The 20413-nt window shown below is 40.9% G+C and overlaps 1 protein-coding gene across 1 annotated transcript in view; it reads right to left on the bottom strand.

The window, feature by feature from the left end:
- Window positions 1-20413, bottom strand: part of creb3l1 (cAMP responsive element binding protein 3-like 1) — a 37772-nt gene that overhangs the window by 5923 nt on the left and 11436 nt on the right. Inside the window, exons 2-9 of the mRNA XM_044344997.1 lie at window positions 18943-19075; window positions 16962-17048; window positions 5968-6122; window positions 5768-5849; window positions 4978-5180; window positions 4267-4413; window positions 3747-3805; window positions 892-960 (exon numbers count right to left, since the gene is read on the bottom strand). Coding sequence (XP_044200932.1) covers window positions 892-960; window positions 3747-3805; window positions 4267-4413; window positions 4978-5180; window positions 5768-5849; window positions 5968-6122; window positions 16962-17048; window positions 18943-19075 — 935 coding nt within the window. The remainder of the gene's footprint in view (window positions 1-891; window positions 961-3746; window positions 3806-4266; window positions 4414-4977; window positions 5181-5767; window positions 5850-5967; window positions 6123-16961; window positions 17049-18942; window positions 19076-20413) is intronic.

Genomic DNA, 20413 nt, shown 5'->3' with positions numbered 1-20413 from the left:
CATTTTTTTTTTTTTTTTTTATACCCGCACACACTCTGAACTTTATATGAGAGCGAGTGTGCTGACTCATGTTCCCTAATTTGTGCCAACTCATTGTTCCTCCGTGTGGTGGTTTGACATATTCATCAGCGTTGTGTATATGTGTGTGTGTGTGTGTGTGTGGTGAGAAGGGAGGGGGCTGCCTTCCATGATGAAAGCTACTGTTGACTCGCAGCTTTAATGACAGACTGCGGCCGCCACAGACAGACAGACATAGAGACAGACCCCCCCTCGACCCTCAACCACACCCACCCACCCCCATCTACCCACCCCACTGCAGGATAATAGCAGATTGGTTTCATATTGTTATAATAACAGAGGAGACAAATGGAGCTCGGTGAGTCTGAATTTTGCTTAAATTTCTGTTTAGTAAATTCTCTCAGTGTAACACATTTTATATATATACGCTAGGCTCTGAAAATTTTATACATATAGACCATAAATACTATACCATACCTCTGAAATGTAAACGCAATAAGAGAATGTGGACTAAAACTTTTCTTCCTCAGTCAGTTTTGCTGCTTGCAGTTCAACCCATCGTCGTTTCTCCGGAGAGAGATTGGAGAAAGATGAGATCCAGTTTCTGCAGCCCTGCTGCAACTCAGATCATTCAGCTCTCAGCTTGTCAGGCTGCATTCTTTGCACAATCGTTGCTGTTTCCAGTGATGTTAATCCAAACATCATTACAAAAAATGCTGGGTCTGTGTAATTAAGTGTTTGGAGCCAGCACACAACAGCTTCAGTCTGTTCAGAGGCACGACAGCAATGTCAGCCAGTGTGTACGTGCCTGTGTGTGTGTGTGTGTGTGTGTGTGTGTGTGTGTGTGTGTGTGTGTGTGTGTGTAAGCCTCACCTGTTGGCAGTCTCCAGGTTTTCTACTTTTCTCCACAGGTCGCTGTTTTCTGACGTGTAACTCTCCACCCTGATGCGCAAACACAGAGACACACAGACGCAAGATTTTCGTCAACCTCTGAGGTCTGCACATACGTTTGATGTCCCTCTGATCTGAAACATTATCACTCACTCTCACTCCATCCAAATGTCAAGCTAATTGTACGTTTAAAGCTCAAGAGAATCAAGGGTTTTTTTTGATGGTTTGGCTACTGATTTATGTCGATCAGAAAAGGTTTTCTTTTTAGCTCCTTGCAAGTTATTCTAAGACTTCAAGGCTCCATAAGTTAGCCGGACATACTATTATCATTCCTCGATGTCAGATAACGGTCATATTTCATGCTTTCATCTAAAGACAAAAACAAATAAATGAACCTAAAACGTGCCAAATAATTCTCATAAACCAGTTTGAAATGACTGTATAAAAAGAATTAAAAGCAATATTATGTGCTAACTCACGGTCATAAATCTAAGGTGGAGATGTTCATATTAGAGACAACATATGTATCATTTTATTCGAGGATGCTTGTTTATCTATTTAACTGACACAATGTGTTGCAATCACTTTTTATTGCCAACTTTTGTTTGACATTTGCATTCTCCATTTCAATCATATTTTTGCAAAAAAATAAACAAATAGATACACAGCCAAAGAGGAGAAGAAAAAAACAAGACACAGAGGATGAGAGATGCTCTGCTCTCAGCTGTGTCTTCCCCTCATCCCTTTCTCTCCTTCTCTCCCTCTATCAGTCATCTCCTGCTAATCCTATTGATCTATTATCAAGTCCACATCTTGCTAATCTCTTAGTTATCTCATAATCCTCCTGATCTCGTACTGCGTTCGGTTTGAATGCGCCTCATTCATACACATTCCTTTCAGCGAGTCCTCCTGCTGCTTTCTTTCTGAGGGATCATCCAAATAATCCCGTCCTTGTGTCCAAAAAGAACCATAAACACAGAGAGGATATAAAGGAAAGGATTTCTGCTTTTACACACCTCCTCTTACCTCTCTATGTGTCGATTCGGTTAAATGAACTTGAACGAGGACACAACTATCGCTCTGCTCTGATGGGATTCATTACACTACCACCTGTATGAACCTCTGTGTGCTTATTAACTGACTGCACCAATTTACTCGTTGCTAGCGAGCCCACATTTGTATCTCTCTTGCGCTCTGCCTGTCAGGGACTCCTTGAATATGACCCATGTGTTGAGCAGGTTATTGGAGTCCTGCCATAGAAAGGAATGGACAGAAAAAACAAAGGAAAGAAGAGCGAAATCAGTTTCTGTTCACTTTTGATGTTATTTAGTGAATCAGAAGAGGGAGGACTGATGAAATACTTCCTGTTAGTATTATGTGCTCATCTGGACGTGTTCACACCATGCGATTATCTGAATCCAACCTCAAACGAATCTGATTGGTTGCTGCCTTTAGTTTAATCCCCTGCAGACCTCTCGTCTCTTACCACACTCAGCTTCAAGCCAGTTGGGAACATCTTTAAATACAAACAAAACGTGCTCTTAAGAGACGGACTTTAGCTCTTAACTAAACTTCAACTGCAAAGTTCACTTCAGCGTTACACAACTCTGTCTTTTTTTCTCTTTGGTCAGTGGCATTTTTTTATGTGGTAGTGATGCACACAATTACGTATAAAAAGGCCTATGGTTAAGGTCAAATCTGGGAGAACCTCGCTGACCATGGCTGCCTTCTGACCAAAATTTAGCAATTAGCGGAGAGAGGTGGGAAGAAAAACGTCGATTCTTTGCGTAGACGTTGTATGTAACCAGCTGTTTGAGTATTTCCAACAGTTGGACGGACATGAAACTGGTCGGAATAACAGTTAAGGTCGCCAGTTCACATGGAATAGATTGTGCATGAATGTGGAATATGCACAGTATTAATGTTTGGTGTCTTGGCTCTGACCTTGTTGCTCGACACAAGGAAGAACCAAGCACACTTATTGAGTGATTCGGTCCTGATTCAATGAAAGTCTAAGTCCCAAAGAAACATCCAGTCACCAAGCTTTAAATGATAAATATGGTGATTTTCTATACTTCCATGATAGTCAACAAATCTACAAAGAATTCATCCTACATACAAGTATTTCCTGATATAAGCTAGCGCTCCTTTTTTGTTCAAAAACAATTAAAAAACACATCACTGATCCACACCATTATCACGACCGCACACCATCCTGCTGCAGTAAACACTCACTGGAGCACCAAATGCCTATTAATCCACTGGCCAGGTGTGCAGAGGCAGGGGTGTAATCTTCACTCTCGAGCTCTCTTTTTTTTTTTTTTTTAACATTCTTCACTACCTTCTGTCACTTTTCGTGCGTTCAGCTGAGCACGACGCCGTGAACGCGTTCGAGAACAGACTGTCCGCTATCCCCGTTTGTTACGATTCATTGCGTCGAAGCTACAAAGACGTGCTGAGGACACTGAACTCTTGAGAGGAGCTCGGGGCAGGCGTGAGCGATGCAGCCAAGAGAAAGATACGACAGCAGGCTTTCCGCTCCATCTTCAAGTGTGGCCATTCGGACCAGGTATAAAGATACCTTCTATAAATTCAAGAATTTGAATGGATTCTTTTTTTTTTTTCATTTTAGATTAATTTCACAGCTCTAGTTGGACTCTAAATAGTAATGGCCACTGATATATTGTAGTATGCATACTTTAATACCATCTGAGGGGACTATAATGAGAAAAAAGGGTGTAGAAATCACAAAGTGACAGACAGATACAAAGGTAAACCAAAAGGTTTGGAAAAGGAATGAAAAAAACAGGGACAAAGATTTTTTTTCCAAGCCTTACTTTTTCTCCAGACATTCCACATACTCTTTCTTCTTCCTCCGACTCTCCTGAGCTGAGATCTGGGCAGAAAAACAGGCAAACATCATTATTAATACTTTTTTTTTTTCCTTGTTAATTCATAAAGAAGGTTGTTAATTACATTCATTGAAAAAAAAAAACAACAACCTTTACATCAAATATTATCTTCTCAGGTGGAGCTCAGTTCCTGTTTCATTAAACGCTGTAAAATCTTGTTACTATTTCTGTTTCAGCATCACCGGCATAATTTAATTTTTTGGCTCAGCCGACTGAGAAATTGAACTGAGCTGAAACCTTAAAGCTCTGCTTCACTCTCAGAATAGAAGGCGAAGCCAGTCACTGACTCTGTAAATAGATGGGAGTTTTTTTTGGTAAATCAGATGTTCAGTTCAGCTGTGAGTCTATCTGTCCATCTGTCCTCTACCTATGAATCACCCTAAATACCTCAATTATCTATATAGAGAAGGTGCCCGCCCAGTTACTCTCTTGCATACCAGTTTACCTTATTTTTAATCTTTCGTCGGACTCTCTTCAGTGCCTTCTCTTCACTCTTGGTGAGAGGAAGTTTGTTAGGGACTGGGTAACCCTCCGCAACCAGGGTCCTCTTCTCTTCTTCTGTGAGCATGAGGGGTCCTGAACCCTGCAGCTTCTGCACAATGAAACAATTAACATTTACAACCATTATCAGCAATTTATGTGGAAATAAATCCTGCAGAGGACTGACCCGTCGGTCGTTTCTTTGAGTAGTACTAGAGTCTAATAAACCTTTAGTCATAAAGCATGACATTATAGCATTAGTGCAAATGTAATCAGTTGTTCAGTGAAAAGCTGCTGAATGAGACAGACAATAGTTGGACACTGAATTCTCTCAATTACAATAAATAATAGACCCTATTTTGTCAGCAAATTATAGGGCTGATTTAACCCCAGGATGACAGCTGGTTCACATGCCAAAGTTTCTATTACAAAGTATTTGCAGTTAGGATAAAGCTAATTCTCTACAATCAAGTAAACAAAAGGTAATACATTTTATAATTTCATAAAGCCCCTACCTATTATATTTTACAGTTTACAGTATAATAACAAGTGAGTGCAAGTTAAATAGGCCCTAAAACACTGCATTAGAACCATTTCTTGACCGCAGCACAGTTCAGCTTCATTTCTCATTATTTACCAAGCCTAAAATTAAGAGCGGATATGTTATTTGACTCACATGTGGAGCAGTGAGGAGAGGTGAGGAGGAGATGGCTGTGGAAGAGGAGGAGGAGGAGGAAGAGGAGGCACGACCTCCTGGCCTCTGTTGTGGTTGAGGGGAAGACGGTGGCAGAGGGAGGTGTGGGGAGGAAGGGGGGAGGGAGCCGTCACTGTCGCCATGGTTACTGCTGGGAGGAGTGGGCGGGAGCTGGAGAGCGTCGTCTGAAGAGGAGCAGGGTGTTGGATTAGTGCTTCTGCTTGAAACTAATAGCGTGTTTGAAACATTTGCTATACGTGAAATGTCTGTTTTGGTATCTCCTGTTGATTTTGTTGTAAAGATTTCATTTTGTGTTGCTCTGTGAGTGAAACCACAGAAAATATGTCCACTATAAATGTACTGATTTAATCCAAAAATCTCACACTGCTTTGTTGTGATTACTGTGGCATAAAGATAGAGCTACAGACAGCTTAAATTGGACATTCCTGCCCTGAGTTTGGTCTGTCAGGTTGCAATGGCTCCCAATAAGCTCTAATTAATCAAATGGTTTGGAGCGCTTCACAGCCTGAGAGTAAGCTCTGCCTGAGAAGACAACTCAGACTGCTTTTTTTGAGGCTGAGGCTTGATTTTATTTGCAACAACTGTATTATTTTAGGCAGTGATTGGTTAAACTTGCAAGCATCCTTATGATTTGACAGGTTTGCCTTGTGAGAACTTAACCCGTTTGTTTCTTCAGGTACTAACTGTTGCTGAATTGTGATACCATTGAAACATGTGTATGTGTTTGTGCGTCTGTCTGTGCTGTGTGTACCGCTGGGCAGGCTGAGGTACTGTCCAATCTCTCTGGGCTCATCTTTTATCGCTACTGGCTTCACATCGTCTTGACTGCGCTCCTACGGAAACACACACAAACGCGTAAACAATAATGCTCATAAACTGACAACATCAGCGACATGATCATTTGTAGTGTTTCGTTGTTGTGGGACAGCCCCCCCCCCGATGGATGCTAACCGTGTGTTTCCATGGCGATCCTCTGTGCGGAGGGGCAGGGCTTAATATGAGAGGCGGGCCCTCCAGAGGCTGCGGATCTAACCTTTGACCCACATCTGGCTCCTCCTGTTTCACCAAGATGGCCGACAGGTCCTGACTGAAGCTCCATTCAAACTCTATGGAGAAAGACAGAAGAGCAGATCAGTAAAATCCACATATAAAGTAGATCAAAAAGACATTTTGTGATACACAGAAGCTAAATGTGTCCATGTGGTGATAGGTGACTGCAGTATTTTGTAGGTCCTTGCTGAATCACTCTGGAACACAGGACTTATAAAATTAGTTAATCACCCTGTTAACAGTCCAGAGTCCAATTTTTAATGAAATCGACTAAACCTACCTTTACCTGACAAGTATAAATTAAATGAAAAAAGAGAGCTAAATCAAATAGGACTCTGGGACAGTCAGATCTAATTAGAATAGTAAAGACAGAGCTACAGATAGACAGCTTAAATTGGACAGGATTATTAGACCCAATCCAAAATGCAATCGCCCCGAATAGATCCAAACAGAGAAAGAACATTGGCAGCGGCATGAGCAGCCGAGGCACTTCTCAGTTCACACTTTCCGTCTTTCCTCAAATAACACACTTTCCCCAGTGTTCATCTACACTGAAATGTTCTGTGGTGATTATGATGTGCCACATGATTAGAGCTGGTTGCAGATCCATGCAGATCTCTGAGGCATCGTGAATGACCGAATACCTTGGACCTGGATGAAGCCAGGTCTCAGATACTAGGAACTGAGTGGACCTTGGAAGACTTTAATACTTGCATAGAGGCCATACTGGTGTGTCAGGAGGCAAATATGCTGCAGCTTCATTTATTATTAAGGACATAAAGACCTGGATAACCTGCAATTTTCTGCTACCGAACTCAGACAAAACTGAAGTTATTGTGTTTGGCCCTAAACACCTTAGAAACACATTATCTAATAGATATAGCTACTCTAGATGGCATTACCCTGACCTCCAGCTCCTCCAGCGTAAGGAATCTGGGAGTCATCTTTGATCAAGATATGTCCTTTAACTCCCACATAAAACTAATTTCAAGGACTGCCTTTTTTTTTTTACTTACGCAATATTGCAAAAAATCAGGCACATCCTTTCTCAAAAAGACGCACAAAAACTAGTCCATGCATTTTGCTACTTCTCGGCTGGATTGTTGCAATTCCTTATTATCAGTTGGCCCTGACAAGTCTCTAAAGACCACTGGTCCAGAATGCAGCTGCACATGTACTGACAAAAACTAGGAAAAGAGATCATATTTCTCCCATTTTAGCTCCTCTGCACCGGCTTCCTGTAAAATCCAGAATAGAATTTAAAACCCTTCTCCTCACCTATAAAGCTCTTAATGGTCAGGCACTGTCATATCTTAAAGAGCTCATAGTACCCTATTACCCCACTAGAACACTGCGCTCCCAGAATGCAGGCTTACTTGTGGTTCCTACAGTCTCCAAAACTAGAATGGGAGGCAGAGCCTTCAGCTATCAGGCTCCTCTCCTGTGAAGCTATCTCCCAGATTAAGTCAAGGAGGCAGACACCCTCTCTACATTCAAGAGTAGGCTTAAAACTTTCCTTTTTGATAAAGCTTATAGTTAGAGCCGGCCAAGCTTGCCTTAGACCTTAGTTATGCTGCTACAGGCCTAGACTGCCAGGGGACTCCCCTTCTCCATCTATATTCATTCATTTATCATGAATGCATGTCACTAACTTGGCTTCTTCCCCGGAGTTTTTGTGCTTTCACATCTCACAGGATGCTGTGGATCAGGGTCATGAACCCCTAGTTATGGATTGTGGGCTTCTATGGACCATGACTTTGGGGACCCCCATGGTCCTGCATGACACCCACACTTGCTATTATTACTCATATTTCTATTATTATTATCGTTGTTGTTGTTATTATTGTTGTTATTATGCTTCTCTGTGTCTCTCTCCCCCCTCTCTCTCTCCTTCTCTCTCTCTCTCAACCCAACCGGTCAAGGCAGATGGCCGCCCACCTAGAGCCCGGTTCTGCTTGAGGTTTCTTCCCGTTAAAGAGGAGTTTTTCCTTGCCGCTGTCGCCAAGTGTTTGCTCATGAGGGAACGTGGGGTCTTAAAGAGAGCGGTCTAGACCTGCTCCATGTGAAAAGTGCCCAGAGATAACTTCTGTTGTGATTTGGCGTTATATAAATAAAAGTGAATTGAAACTGAATTCTCCTTCATATTCACCATAAAGGAGTTAACTTGCTATAACAAGCACTTACATGTTTTGAATATCAAGGGATCTCCTGGTACAAGATAATATGTGATTTTTTATTTATTGATTATTGGTGTCCTTGGTCATAAATCACTAGAATAATTATTATATTTATTATATGGCCATGAAAAAGCACATGTGTATATTCTAAATTATATTTGTACATGTATTTGGAGTACTATGTATAAGTATACATACTGTATGTGCAACATTTTATGTACTATATTGTTTTTTTTGTTGTTTTTTTAATTTTAATAATAAAAAACCCTAATTCTTCTCTAAAAATGCTCCTTGCCATTTTTAAAAAGCAGAATGAAGTTTCCAAGTTTCTGAGCAACTTTAGTAAACAACTTTACTTCTCCTCTGGGAGGCTTTGCTGTAGGTCTTCCAATGGGAAGTAACTGGTAGCTTATAAATCCCACTTTCAAAGAGTTTCCCCAAAACATTTGAGCACTTCCTGACAAGCCTGGTTATTACAGACTGCTGGACGACGTCGCTCTGGCAACCGTGGTGCATAATTTGTCTCCAGTGAGTGTGTATCTACCCTGAAATAAAAGATGGGCTGAACCAGCAACTCGTCCTCAGTATCCCTCCTGAGAAACAACAGTTGCCGACTTTAAACACTGTAGAAAATATGCATTATTGAGTGACCCTACAATGAGGTCAGAGTACAATTTCAACGAAGGTTCACCAAACGCAATGTGGATATATTTCTAAGAGCATCTAACAGGTACTCCATTGTTTAGTCTACTGGTAACTGAATAAAGTATTTTTAGGAACTTAAGTGCCACTGCAGGTCTGCAGAAAAGCTAGTCACTGACAGTCCTGGTGTATTTGGTGTTGTAGTGGACATGATGATGAAGAGGCTCCGGTCCTCCCTGCCAACACTAGCCAACCTCCTAAAATGACCTCTGACTAATAAAACACAGGGACTGTTTTTACTGTGGAGCTAACATCCTCACCATTCTTCAGTGACACATCCTCACTATTCTCCAGTGACACATTAATGAGAAGAACAGAAAAGTAATGCTCGAACAAAATAAATCCATTTAATCACTGTCCTGCCGTTTTTTTCCAAAACTTCGAACATAGGATGAGTAAACTGTGTGAAAACCTCTCGCAGCCGCCACTGGATGACTTCTCAACGAGCATTACAGGATATTATCAAAAGGTCTGAGGAAACACCTTTGCCAAGACAGGGTCATGTCTCCTACAACATGTCTCACTAAACAGGATTACAAGTTAGCTGATTAACCGCGGTTAGTCAGCTAGAACAGCTGTTTTTCCCATCCATGCTTCAGATTAGATTAACTTCATGTTTTACTCGGCACACTATCCAGCTAACTTAATTCCCATTGATGAGACAGAATCCTGCAATCAACAGCATTTCATAACTTACCAGGTGGCCTTCCTCCTTACAGATTCATTTTCGCGAGAAAATCTCAGAGCGGTGACTTGAGACATTTTTCATCAGAAATTGGACGTGTAGAGTTATGAAAAATGTGGGTGTTTTCACGGAGGACAGGGTCAAATGAGCAAAGATATCGAGTTGCCTTTTGGGAATTGTAGGGTCCAGAATTTTTTGCAGTTTGACTCATACTCTGTTCTAAAATTCAGGATCAATTTTGAACATTCGTCGAACAACAATACTAAATGGATAAAGCCCTGTATATATATATATATGTACATATTCATCAGGCAACATGTTTTATGGCTGCACCATTACATCAAATGGAAATTATCTAGATATCTTGCACATTATTTAGTGTAAATTGTACCTTGTTTACATTTTTTTTTTACACATTGTTCCTCAAAATAAAGTTTTTCATAGTAGGAGTTTATAGTCTTTGGTCTGCCAGAGTTAAAGGTTAACTATGTGTGCTTTGAATTAAGGCCATTTTAAAAGGTGAGCTGATTAGCTACTGCTCCAAGGGAACCTCATTAGTCCACCAAACAGTCTATATGAGAGTTTTTTAACTTCATCTTTAACCTTAAATTCAAAAGTGAAGCCGTGATCTAAGTCGTAACTTTTTAGAGGTAAATTACAACTAAAGTGTGCAGGTGGAGAAGGAGGACTGTGTGATTTTTCATCAAGTCAGCATTTTTTTTTTTTGTGGAATAACACACGAACACCAGACCAGACACTTTGATGTTTGTGACACACACACACACACACATATATAAATATACAAAAGGCTCCCATGGTGTATGGAAAGAGAGCAGTAGCAGTTTAACAAGACAAGGATTGCTGTGTTGCTGTTTGTGTGTGTGTGTGTGTGTGTGTGTGTGTGCGCGTGTATGTTAGGAGTTAACGTCATTTTTATCACCTCCTGGTTTCCTAGCAACATTGCACTGGTAAAATGCTCTGAAGTTTACAAGCTGTGTGTGTGTGTGTGTTGGGTGGAAGCAGAGGGGGATGGAGGTGCGTGCCCGTCAGAGTCAGTAGCTCTTCTCGTTATCCTGTCCATCACTACGGCGGGGATCAGCACAGAGAGAATCCATCCAAAAAACATCCTAAAACAAATCTGTGCCGCCGGCAAGAGAAATAAACACTGATCTCAAGATTGTAACTGTTGTGGTGGTTACTTGAGAAGTCCCGAGTCGATTTGCAAGATCAGTGGAGCTGTTTTTAATCTATTAGTATCAGCTGTATTGTTTATTTTAACTCAATAGCCAGAGCACAAAGGCCACATGTATGACAGGTGATATCCTGCTAAAATCCAAAGTGAGTGTTAGCAAAATTATTACTATTTATGGTGTTCGTTTCAGCTCAGTTCCTAGACCAGCGGGTAGTAAATGACTATATAGTCAACTGAATTGCAGGAAGTTGCAACAACTACCTAGCATCTACCTGGCTAATAAACTGACGATTATCCTCTTAATCATTTCATTGTTTTGTGATCTAATACAGCAGTGTCATAGCATGAGAATCACAGCTGCAGCTGATAAAATAATCATGTGCTCTTTTGATTCAAACAAGCTAATGAGTCAGCGATGATGAGTCAAATATGATCATGGCAACCTAGTTAGTAACTTTCAAGATATCTTGCTTTGGATGAAAACGCTGAATAAACAAAGGGAGAAAAACCACATCAGCTTCCAGGGGACCTACTCTCAGTGGGGTATTAACAACAAACAGCTCATCGATACCAGATTTGTAATGGCTACAATTTTGCTTTAATCCAAATTTTTCCATACACAACACTTATCCCAGACCACAGAATGAAGTAAGTTACACTCATTTCATCCTCCAATTCTCTGCAATGACTCAGATCACTCTGACACATTGCTGATTAACATGGTGACTCTGAAATCTATTACTAAGAAGAAAATCACGGACTTAAGATCAAAAAAAGTTCAAAAAGGGAAGTAACAGGTAGATTCAGTTTTGGGGTAGATCCACCACTTACCTATTTCCCTTCATCCTCTCTAAAAGTAAGACCCTCAGAGGCCTCCCATAATGAGGTCTGTCCTGCTGCTAAGGCTGAGTCTCGTTAAGCCTCCTGCCCTCGTTAAGCCAGGGCTTGATTGGAAGCCCTCTACCACTATTCTTTAATGAGTACCAGAAGCTGTTGGCTAATGGACAGGGAGATTCTCCCGTACATCTAGTGGTTTCATCAAAAGGTAGAATGACACAACTTTTGACAGAGTTGGGGAGAAGTTTGATTAAAAAGAATACAAGTTTTTGATCATTTTCCTTTTTCCTTTCCTTGGCCAAGCAGGAGACATTTTCTACAATGATATGAGAGACAATGAAGTGAAGGAAGATGCAGTCACATACCAAACCATTCAAATTTAAAAGGTACACGTTCTTTCACCTTGGATGTTGACAGTCTCATGGTACATATTGCTATCTTTTTGGATGCTGTTAATAAAAGAAAGTGTGCCTGTGTAGGTAAAATGATGTAAACTCAGGTAAAAAAAAAAAGTCCTGGCGATGGTGTAAAAAGTGATGGTTAATGACCGAAGGCTCCTGGAAGTCGTCACAGGGGGTTAATGGAGGAGAGGTGGCGGCTGTGTTTGATCTCAGTGGGACAGCAGCTGTATTAAAACAATAGTTGGGAGCAGCGCAGTAGGAGCTGTAGTAAAAAAAAAAAACAGCATCTCTGTGACTTGTGTGTAAAGACCACAGGCCATGAGGGAGAAGGAGACAGTCTGAGACAGAAAAAGAAAAGGAGACATGACTCAAAACTTCAGTAATATGTAAATCTGTGCTACAAAACACACAAATCAGCATTTTTAAAATGGCTGGAGAAGACCTCCGTACTCTGCTATTGTGAAATGTCCACTGGTTTGTTGTGCTGCTGTCCGGTTTGTTAGTGTCAGCACCATGTTTATGTTCTCCATCGCTAACATCAAGAACAAGCCCAGTAGTATCAACTTTGCACAAACATACACGATTACTGGAGTATTTCTGGCTGCACGCATGTTTATCCTTGTTCCAGCTCCTCTGCCCTGGTGGACACAAGGCTGGACTGAGACTTCCAGGGGTCCCAGAAACGCTTGGTGCACTGTGTGGCAGATGCTTTCTGGTGCTCTGATAACAATTTTGTTTGGGAATTGGCATTACATATGTTATTATTTTCATTTCACTGTTATTACTTGAATTTATATAGTGCTTACACGGTGCCTTTTCCTGAATAATGGGGTCAGGTAGTATTTGAGTATGGGTACTGATTGGTTTCTGGGTCTCTGTGTGTTCTGTATTCAATGGAAACTTGGCAGCAACAGGGGCCCAACAACAGATTTTTGCCCCAGGGGCCCTCAGGCAAGTTAATCTGGCCATGGGTAGGGTTTAATTTTCATGTTTTATCAACTATTGTAGGAGTATAAAAATGTTATCATCAAATAAATGATTCATTATTGGACAAAGTGGCAGCTTTTGCAGGGTCTTTATCTGCAGCTTCCTGTAAACAGACTAGGAACCATTCAGTGATTAGTGCCAATTCTACTTGGGATACATTTTAATATGCTGTCTATGTGCGTGTCCAACAAAACACACCATCATCCACAAATTCCTCCATTCTGAGCAGAGTGTGTTTATGAAAGGTCAACAACTTCCAATATCCCCAGGTGGTTAATTAACCTGACTCATCATGACAAACAAGCAGCTGTTCTCACTGTGGTGCTCTCAGTGGATGCTGAAAAGGCCTCAGCCAGAGCGTTCTTCTCTTCTCAAGTCTGCATTATGCTCCTCTGGAGATTACACTTGAATACCTGTGTTTTCGGTACATATACTGAGACAAAGCTGCTTTCTCCAAACCCTATTAAGGGTCCCATACAACAATCAAGTGCCATCAGATTCTCAGTTACAGCTGCATAAATACTTCCCATGCCAGAACGGTCGCTAAAAATCCATCAGAAGAAGTGTGAGTGAAGTGGATCTGAAATTTTGAAAATGAAACTATGCAGTAAGGAATCAGACATACAGTCCTCCATCCTCAAATCAGAGAGCGCTGCAGCATTCAAGTGGTCGAGACTGGACTTAAGTCCAGGAACAATGGGCCTCATGCATGAATGTTTTCTTATTTTTCGCTTATATTTGTTCTAGCACCAAGCAATGAGAGGAAAATAAGAAAATCCCACATGGGATCCATGAACTGGTGCTGACAGCCAAGTCTGTTCTTACCCACCTGAGTAAATGAATCATGAATTGCATTTGATCTTAAATGCGCATGCCAGGCAATTTGCAATTAGCATAAGGAAACGCCCCAATAAACCTATGTAAAGGCAGCAAACTTAAGTGCGGTGTGCAAACCACAAACCAACAACAAACCACTGCAATTTGACAGGTAACGTTAAACTCAGACAAAAGAAGAAAGGAAAATGCCATCTAAGGGCAGCAGAAGGAAAAACTTTTCTTCTGCAGAGACAGAAGCTTTACTAAATGAAGTTTCGTTGAGAAAAAAATCTTATGTCCAAGTGTGAGCAGTGAGGTCACAGGTCCAGAAAAGCGCAACGCATGGCAACGGATCACATGTGCAATTAATGATGTATGTGCAGAAGAAAGAACTCTTAGCGAAAAAAAAAACAGAAAATGGTTTGATCTGAAAATAGACACCAAAAAACGACTGTCTGCTTCCAGGCGTACTATTACAGCCACAGGAGATGGCCAGGAATCTGTCAAAACAACAGTCATGGATGAGCGCATTGGAGCCATCATTGGAGAGGTTTGTTTCTCGGGGGTGCAGTCTGATAGTCTGCTGGACAGTGACCTACCACAGCCAGGAAACATCCCGTCAGCACCAGACAGCATACCCCAGAATCAACTAGCAAGCTCTGAGGACAATGGTAAGCATCAATCCATTTTAATTAAATTTAATTTAATTAAGTTGATTGCTTCATTTAGTTCCACATTTAAAAAAAAAAAACACTTGAATTTTACCTTTGATTGAGTTCAATTGTTTTCTACAGTCGATTGCTCCAATAGTACTGGACAGTCCAGGAACGACATAAAAATCCCTTTTTATCTGGGTGTGCTGAGCAGCGGTATATGGAAACTGAATGTACTGGTGTTAACTGGATGATACCCTGGAGAACTTCGGGGAGCACACGACTGACGGTGGTATGCCAGACCTATCACCGATCTCTGTCTGGAAGGTCCCAGTAGCCAGGAAACCGATAATGGTGAGTACTTGCAGATGAGGTGGAGTGGGATTAGATCGTTTTATCTCTGATCTAAATTGAGGCTCCAGAACGGCACACAGGTTTTGAAGAATCTGCCTCGGTAATCGAAAACGCCTCATGAGCCACTCATCACTGTCAGTAAACAAAGCTGCTCGATCTTTAAATGTTCGCTCTCTTCTCGAGGCTTGGTTGGTCAACGCATCATGCAGTAGCAAATAAGCAATTGCGGAGTCGGTTGACCACAGCTGTATACTACTTTATATATTATGACCGATCATAATTAATGGCATGTGCTATCATAATTAATGATTGGACAGGTGTGTGTGTGTGTGTGTGCTAATTTTGTTAGGCTAGACCTAATTATCTATAATAAGTGTAAACATTTAAAATTATTAAATGAATAAATACTTGTAGAACATTTTTCTTCTGTGTTTTCATAAAGTAAATTGCTTTTTCATCATCATTATTAATATTTCACAGCACAAAACGCAGGTTTGCTTTTGTGCGTATTGGCTTACATGTGATCTAAGGTGCTTTAAAACTTTTTGATCTTACCTAAGAACAAGGCGGAAGTATGCAAGTATTGATGAATGCCACACAGGTTCTATAATTGTTAAATTGCATGCACAATTCAAGATCAAACCTGTGTGTACACACGATTCATGCACGAGTGCTCCTCAAACCACCACCAAACGTAAATCAAACATAAATATAGCTCATAAAACTACATGTCAGTGCAAATATATAAATACATAATGGTCCGTTTGCGCAATAGATACACGACAGTAGAGAAGAGAATCTAGCGGACTATCAAAAACTATCACAAAGTTTATAGTCAAGAATTTTGGATTAAGTTCAATATCAAATACGCTGGAATAGATTCAAATACATGAGTTGTGTGTTTTCTAGTGTATGTGTGTGTGTGTGTGTGTGTGAGAGAGAAAAAGAGAATGGGGTACAATTGGTATGATATACATGCTCCATATGAGAGCTTGAGATGACAGCTATGTAAATACAGACAGACAAAAATTACATGAAATCAAAACTAAGTTGTATATTTACATTCATTGGAGTGATTCTATCTTACACTGGTTTTTTTCTTTCTAAACACAGTCTGACATTCATTTTATTATCTCTAAAGAAACAAAATATTATAAGAAGAATCATTCCAGTTCACAGTTTTGAACTGCAAACATACAACACATTGCCAGTACACAAGCCAAACTGTTGTTTTTTGATGTGAACTAGGCTTTTTTTTTCTGCTCGGTGTGGTGTTTTGGCAATGCAGGTAATCTGATATTCATGCCAATAAAGAGGATTTAATTGGATTAAGGGAGACGGAGTGAAAGATAGAAAATAGGAAGTTAGACAGTTAGAGAGAGAGACAGAGAGAGAGAGAGATAACCTGACAGAAGAGAGAAAGAGAGTTTCCGTTGGCTTCGGCTAAAGCTGCACACTCAAAACCATATGCTTGTCATAGCGTAGTGTGAGTCTCCGTGTGTGTGTCTGCGTGTGTGTGTGTGTGTTAGGTGGGCAGGGCTTAGCTGGAGGAAAACTGCTCAGACTGTGATCCTGCTGCTCAGACAGCAGGATCCCCGGGACAAACGGAGAACAGAGGAGCATGCAGACAGACAGACAGACAGACAGACAGCGAGTGAGACAGGTAGAGGGAGAGAGAGGAAGCCTGGTAGAGACACAGACGGAGAGGAGGAAGACAGGAGGAGATAATGAGTCAGAGAGGAAGAGAAAGACAGACAAGCAAAGCAGGAGCTGAAATATTCTCTATTTTCATATTGCACTGCAGTAGCGACTTGCTCCAACAGGCCCGTCTTACATGCAATATAATATATAACAAATTAGGCCTATTATCGCACATTTTGCATAGCAGACAGAGGAGTCAGCCAATCAGATTGTATACTATTTGACAGACAGAGAGGTCAAACTGCATGTTAAATGTTGAGGCCAGCCATCATGATAAGGAGCCAGACAAAACACCCGCAGCAGAGTTTTGGCTGACTGAGCATTTTTCAACGGAGCATAAACTACAATAGCTAGGACGAAATTATGTAAATATGAAACTTAGTGACCTACCGGACTCTTGGTCCATTTTGATTGACAGGGCTGGGCTCTGGGGGGCGGAGTCTTCACTCAAAGAGTAGCTGTGCTCTGCTTGAATATCTGTAAGATTAAAAAGCCATTTTCAGACATGGAATAGGAAACGTCGCTCTTTCTTATCTATTTCTTATCTAACTTTTAAAATAACGGCTTTTTTGTCATTCGGATGTAAACGTTGCTTCCAGCTTTATTTAGACATGACAGGACAGTTATGGAAAAAGCCACAAGAGTTGAAAAGTTTAATGATATGAAGGAAGAAAAGTCTGTTCTCTCACAGGATGCATCAATGATTCATTTTATGACATATTTTGCCATAAAAGCCCGAATTAATGACCGCCATGAGTGCAAGGAAAACTCTGCTCCTCATATCGAATTTCCCTAAAACATTTCTCCCCAATTAGATCATTTGTTGTTATTAGATAGCAAAAATCTGCTGGCTATTTTATGATGCCCAGCGGTGCACAAGCATAACATGACAAGACATTAACTTTATGTGAAACGGTTTCCTGAATATTTATAATTGCATCCATGCAGTTGACCTGGATAAAAGTTGAAAACGGCCAATAGGGAGGCAGAACTGAGAAGAATCTCCTCAACTGGCTCATTCACAGTGCAAACATAAACATTTATGAATGTAAATAATCTTTTTACAGCTTCCTACAATCATAACTATCTCACTGCAGGGGTCTTTGCTGCACTAGTGACCATGGCAACACCTGACAGGAAGCGAGGAGCCTGACGAGACCTTTACGACAGCCTAAACAGTCGAGAGAAGCAACAGTAACTCTGAGCCGGGATAATAGTTCCCACTCCTGCAGCTCTGGCTTCTGTTTGAAAGTGAGTGCCTAGTGGTAGCTCAGTCAGGTGTAGCCTGAACCTGCCACTTGCCAGTCTTACTCTTCTCGGACTCAGCACCTGCTATGTGAGAGGTAGAAGAAGCCCAGTGTGTTTCCTGCTGGTTAAAAGACAGGATTTTTGGAAGTCAGTGAGTTGAGGAGATGACTAAGGCTGCTCCCCCTAAAACTCAATGAGACGAATCATCTGTCGGAGACCCCTCAGTTGACTGAGATTCTTCGAGTCCAGCAGTCAGTGTGCGTTACAATAACAAGATGAAACAGATAGAAGCTTACAAAAATGCAAAAATGTACCCATGTTTATTCATTTTTATGTTTAAAGAGAAATTATAATATAGCCTATAAGAGCTTGATTTAAACAGAAATACATGTGTGCTGCTTGTCTCATTATTCCAACAGATCCATATGGTAACCTCACATTATATGTCAGCAATTCAAATAGGCCGCAAGTCAAATCTTGTATCATATGCAGCTGTCTTTTATTGATTTTTAAATACTCAAAAATATGTTCCCATGACTCTGTTGCATTTGACTATGTTAATGTGGTCGAAATTATCACTTTAACTCATGCCAATGGATATTAGATAGCCAGATAGTCTTTATGAAAAAAAAAAGGAACAAATAGTTGAATCTTCATATTGAACAGCCAAATCTGATTCGACTGACAGAATCCTGAGTCGGGTACAAACCAAGGAACAAATTGATACAGTTGGTCTCTATGTAGAGTTGGCTTTCGGATAAAACCAAATAATGGGATTGGGGTCTTTTCTACCCAGACTGGCTGCTGCACTGTTGGAGGTTATCCAAGGAAACGGGAGGGTCATCTGGATGTGACTATGAGTGGTGGAGAGGAAAACTCAGAGTTTCTTGGGTCTAAATCCATTTCAAAGCAAACATCTTCAAGACAGTGGTTGGCAACAAATGGCAGATGAGATGTTATTGGAAGGAACAGTAACATCTCAGACTTATTCTTTGTTTTTTTAACACTTTTTCCTTTTTTTAATACTGTGGGGGAACTGTGTTGAAAGTGGCACATACTGTATATTCTTTTTATGATCATTTTTCCTAATATAAAAAGGAAGAAGAAAGAAAGAAGAAGTGACCTGGGCTGCTGTCTATGTCCATGTGTAAGAGTGAAGATCTGTCTGCCAGCAGGGGTCGCTCTAATAGATGGTCCTCGAAGAAACTGCTGAATAATTCGCTGCTGAAGTCGTCCATCTGGTCACCTGAGAAAGGCTGGAACACATGAAGAGAAACATGGAGAAATCATTGCGTCATTGTATGCACAGAAACACGGGATAACAGCACATTCAGCTAGAAAACTTTTCCAAACTTGCCTCAAAATGACCTGACTACAAAACTAACAGAAATGGAAATATAGAGGGGTGATGGAAACGTGGGACAGCAGGACACTCTCATCTCTATTGTTTAGTGCTAGCAATGAACTAATGAACTACTTTTGAACCAGACCCTGGTGGATCCTCCTGTTCTGCTGTCCATTGTGATTGCCTCCGCAGCCACGCAGGAGAGGATTATATAACGGAACTAACTGACGCACACCTTGTATTTCTTGGACTGCGTGAAAATCTGATGTTTTTAACATCACAGATGCTGGACAAGAGACATTAAAACGAGTCTTTAAGGTACACGAGTTGACTTGACATGCAAGGACCTTAGTGTGGATCTGCTGCTCTGCAGGTGCATTGGACTGTTACTGGGAGTAAAGATAACACAGGAAGCACCTCCGCCCTTAAAACCCATTGGATTATCAACAAATGCTTTGCCACAAAGCTGGAAAAAAAAGCTGGTTTTCCTTAGCTCACGAAAAGTGAACGTTTTGGAGATACACGGTTTTGCATGGCGTGGCGACATGAAAAGATAAGAGGGAAAATGGGTCGACATGTCTGATGAGCTGGTCTTTCGATAGATTCATCCTCAGTCTGGATGAATGAGTCACTGAGCTGAGAGACAGTGCTCTGGAAGCCTGGGACAGCATGGTGCTTTGATTTCACTGGTTTAAACACACAAAAAACACACATACACACACAATATGAGTCACCCTGGTCTTAAGCAAACATGCACAATGCAGTACAAAAGCAGACACACACACACAGATGGGTTGGTTGGAACCCATTACTGCACAAGTAGTAATGAGTTCCAACCACTGGAGGCTTCTCAGACAGACACTATGACAGAAATAACTTGATTTAATTAACAACAAATACAAAAAAATGATTTATATGTTTTATTCCAGGAAATTAGCTTAAGCTCTTCTCCAAAAACTGCATGAAATGTCACAGAGGATTAAATCAGTCCAGTAGCAACAGTAAAGACACCACTGCGACAATAAATAAAGAGCTAACGACAAGATTTTTTATATCGACTATGGATCAAATGTGGAAGTAATGTAAAAGGCGTTGCTCGTAGTGACGAATCAACCAAAGAAGTCAACTCTGTTTTGGTTTTCTATCACATAAACTCCTCTCTTATCAAGCAGAAAACAGCTGTTTTCAGTGACAACGCTCTGATAAGCCCACTGCACGCTACCTACCCAGCACCACAGCGCTTATAAAT

This window comes from Thunnus albacares, chromosome 24 (genome assembly GCF_914725855.1).
Source record: "Thunnus albacares chromosome 24, fThuAlb1.1, whole genome shotgun sequence".
In the NCBI taxonomy this organism is placed as follows: Eukaryota; Metazoa; Chordata; class Actinopteri; order Scombriformes; family Scombridae; genus Thunnus; species Thunnus albacares.
The sequence above is the reverse complement of the archived record's forward strand: the minus strand, read 5'-3'. Positions and strand labels throughout refer to the sequence as shown.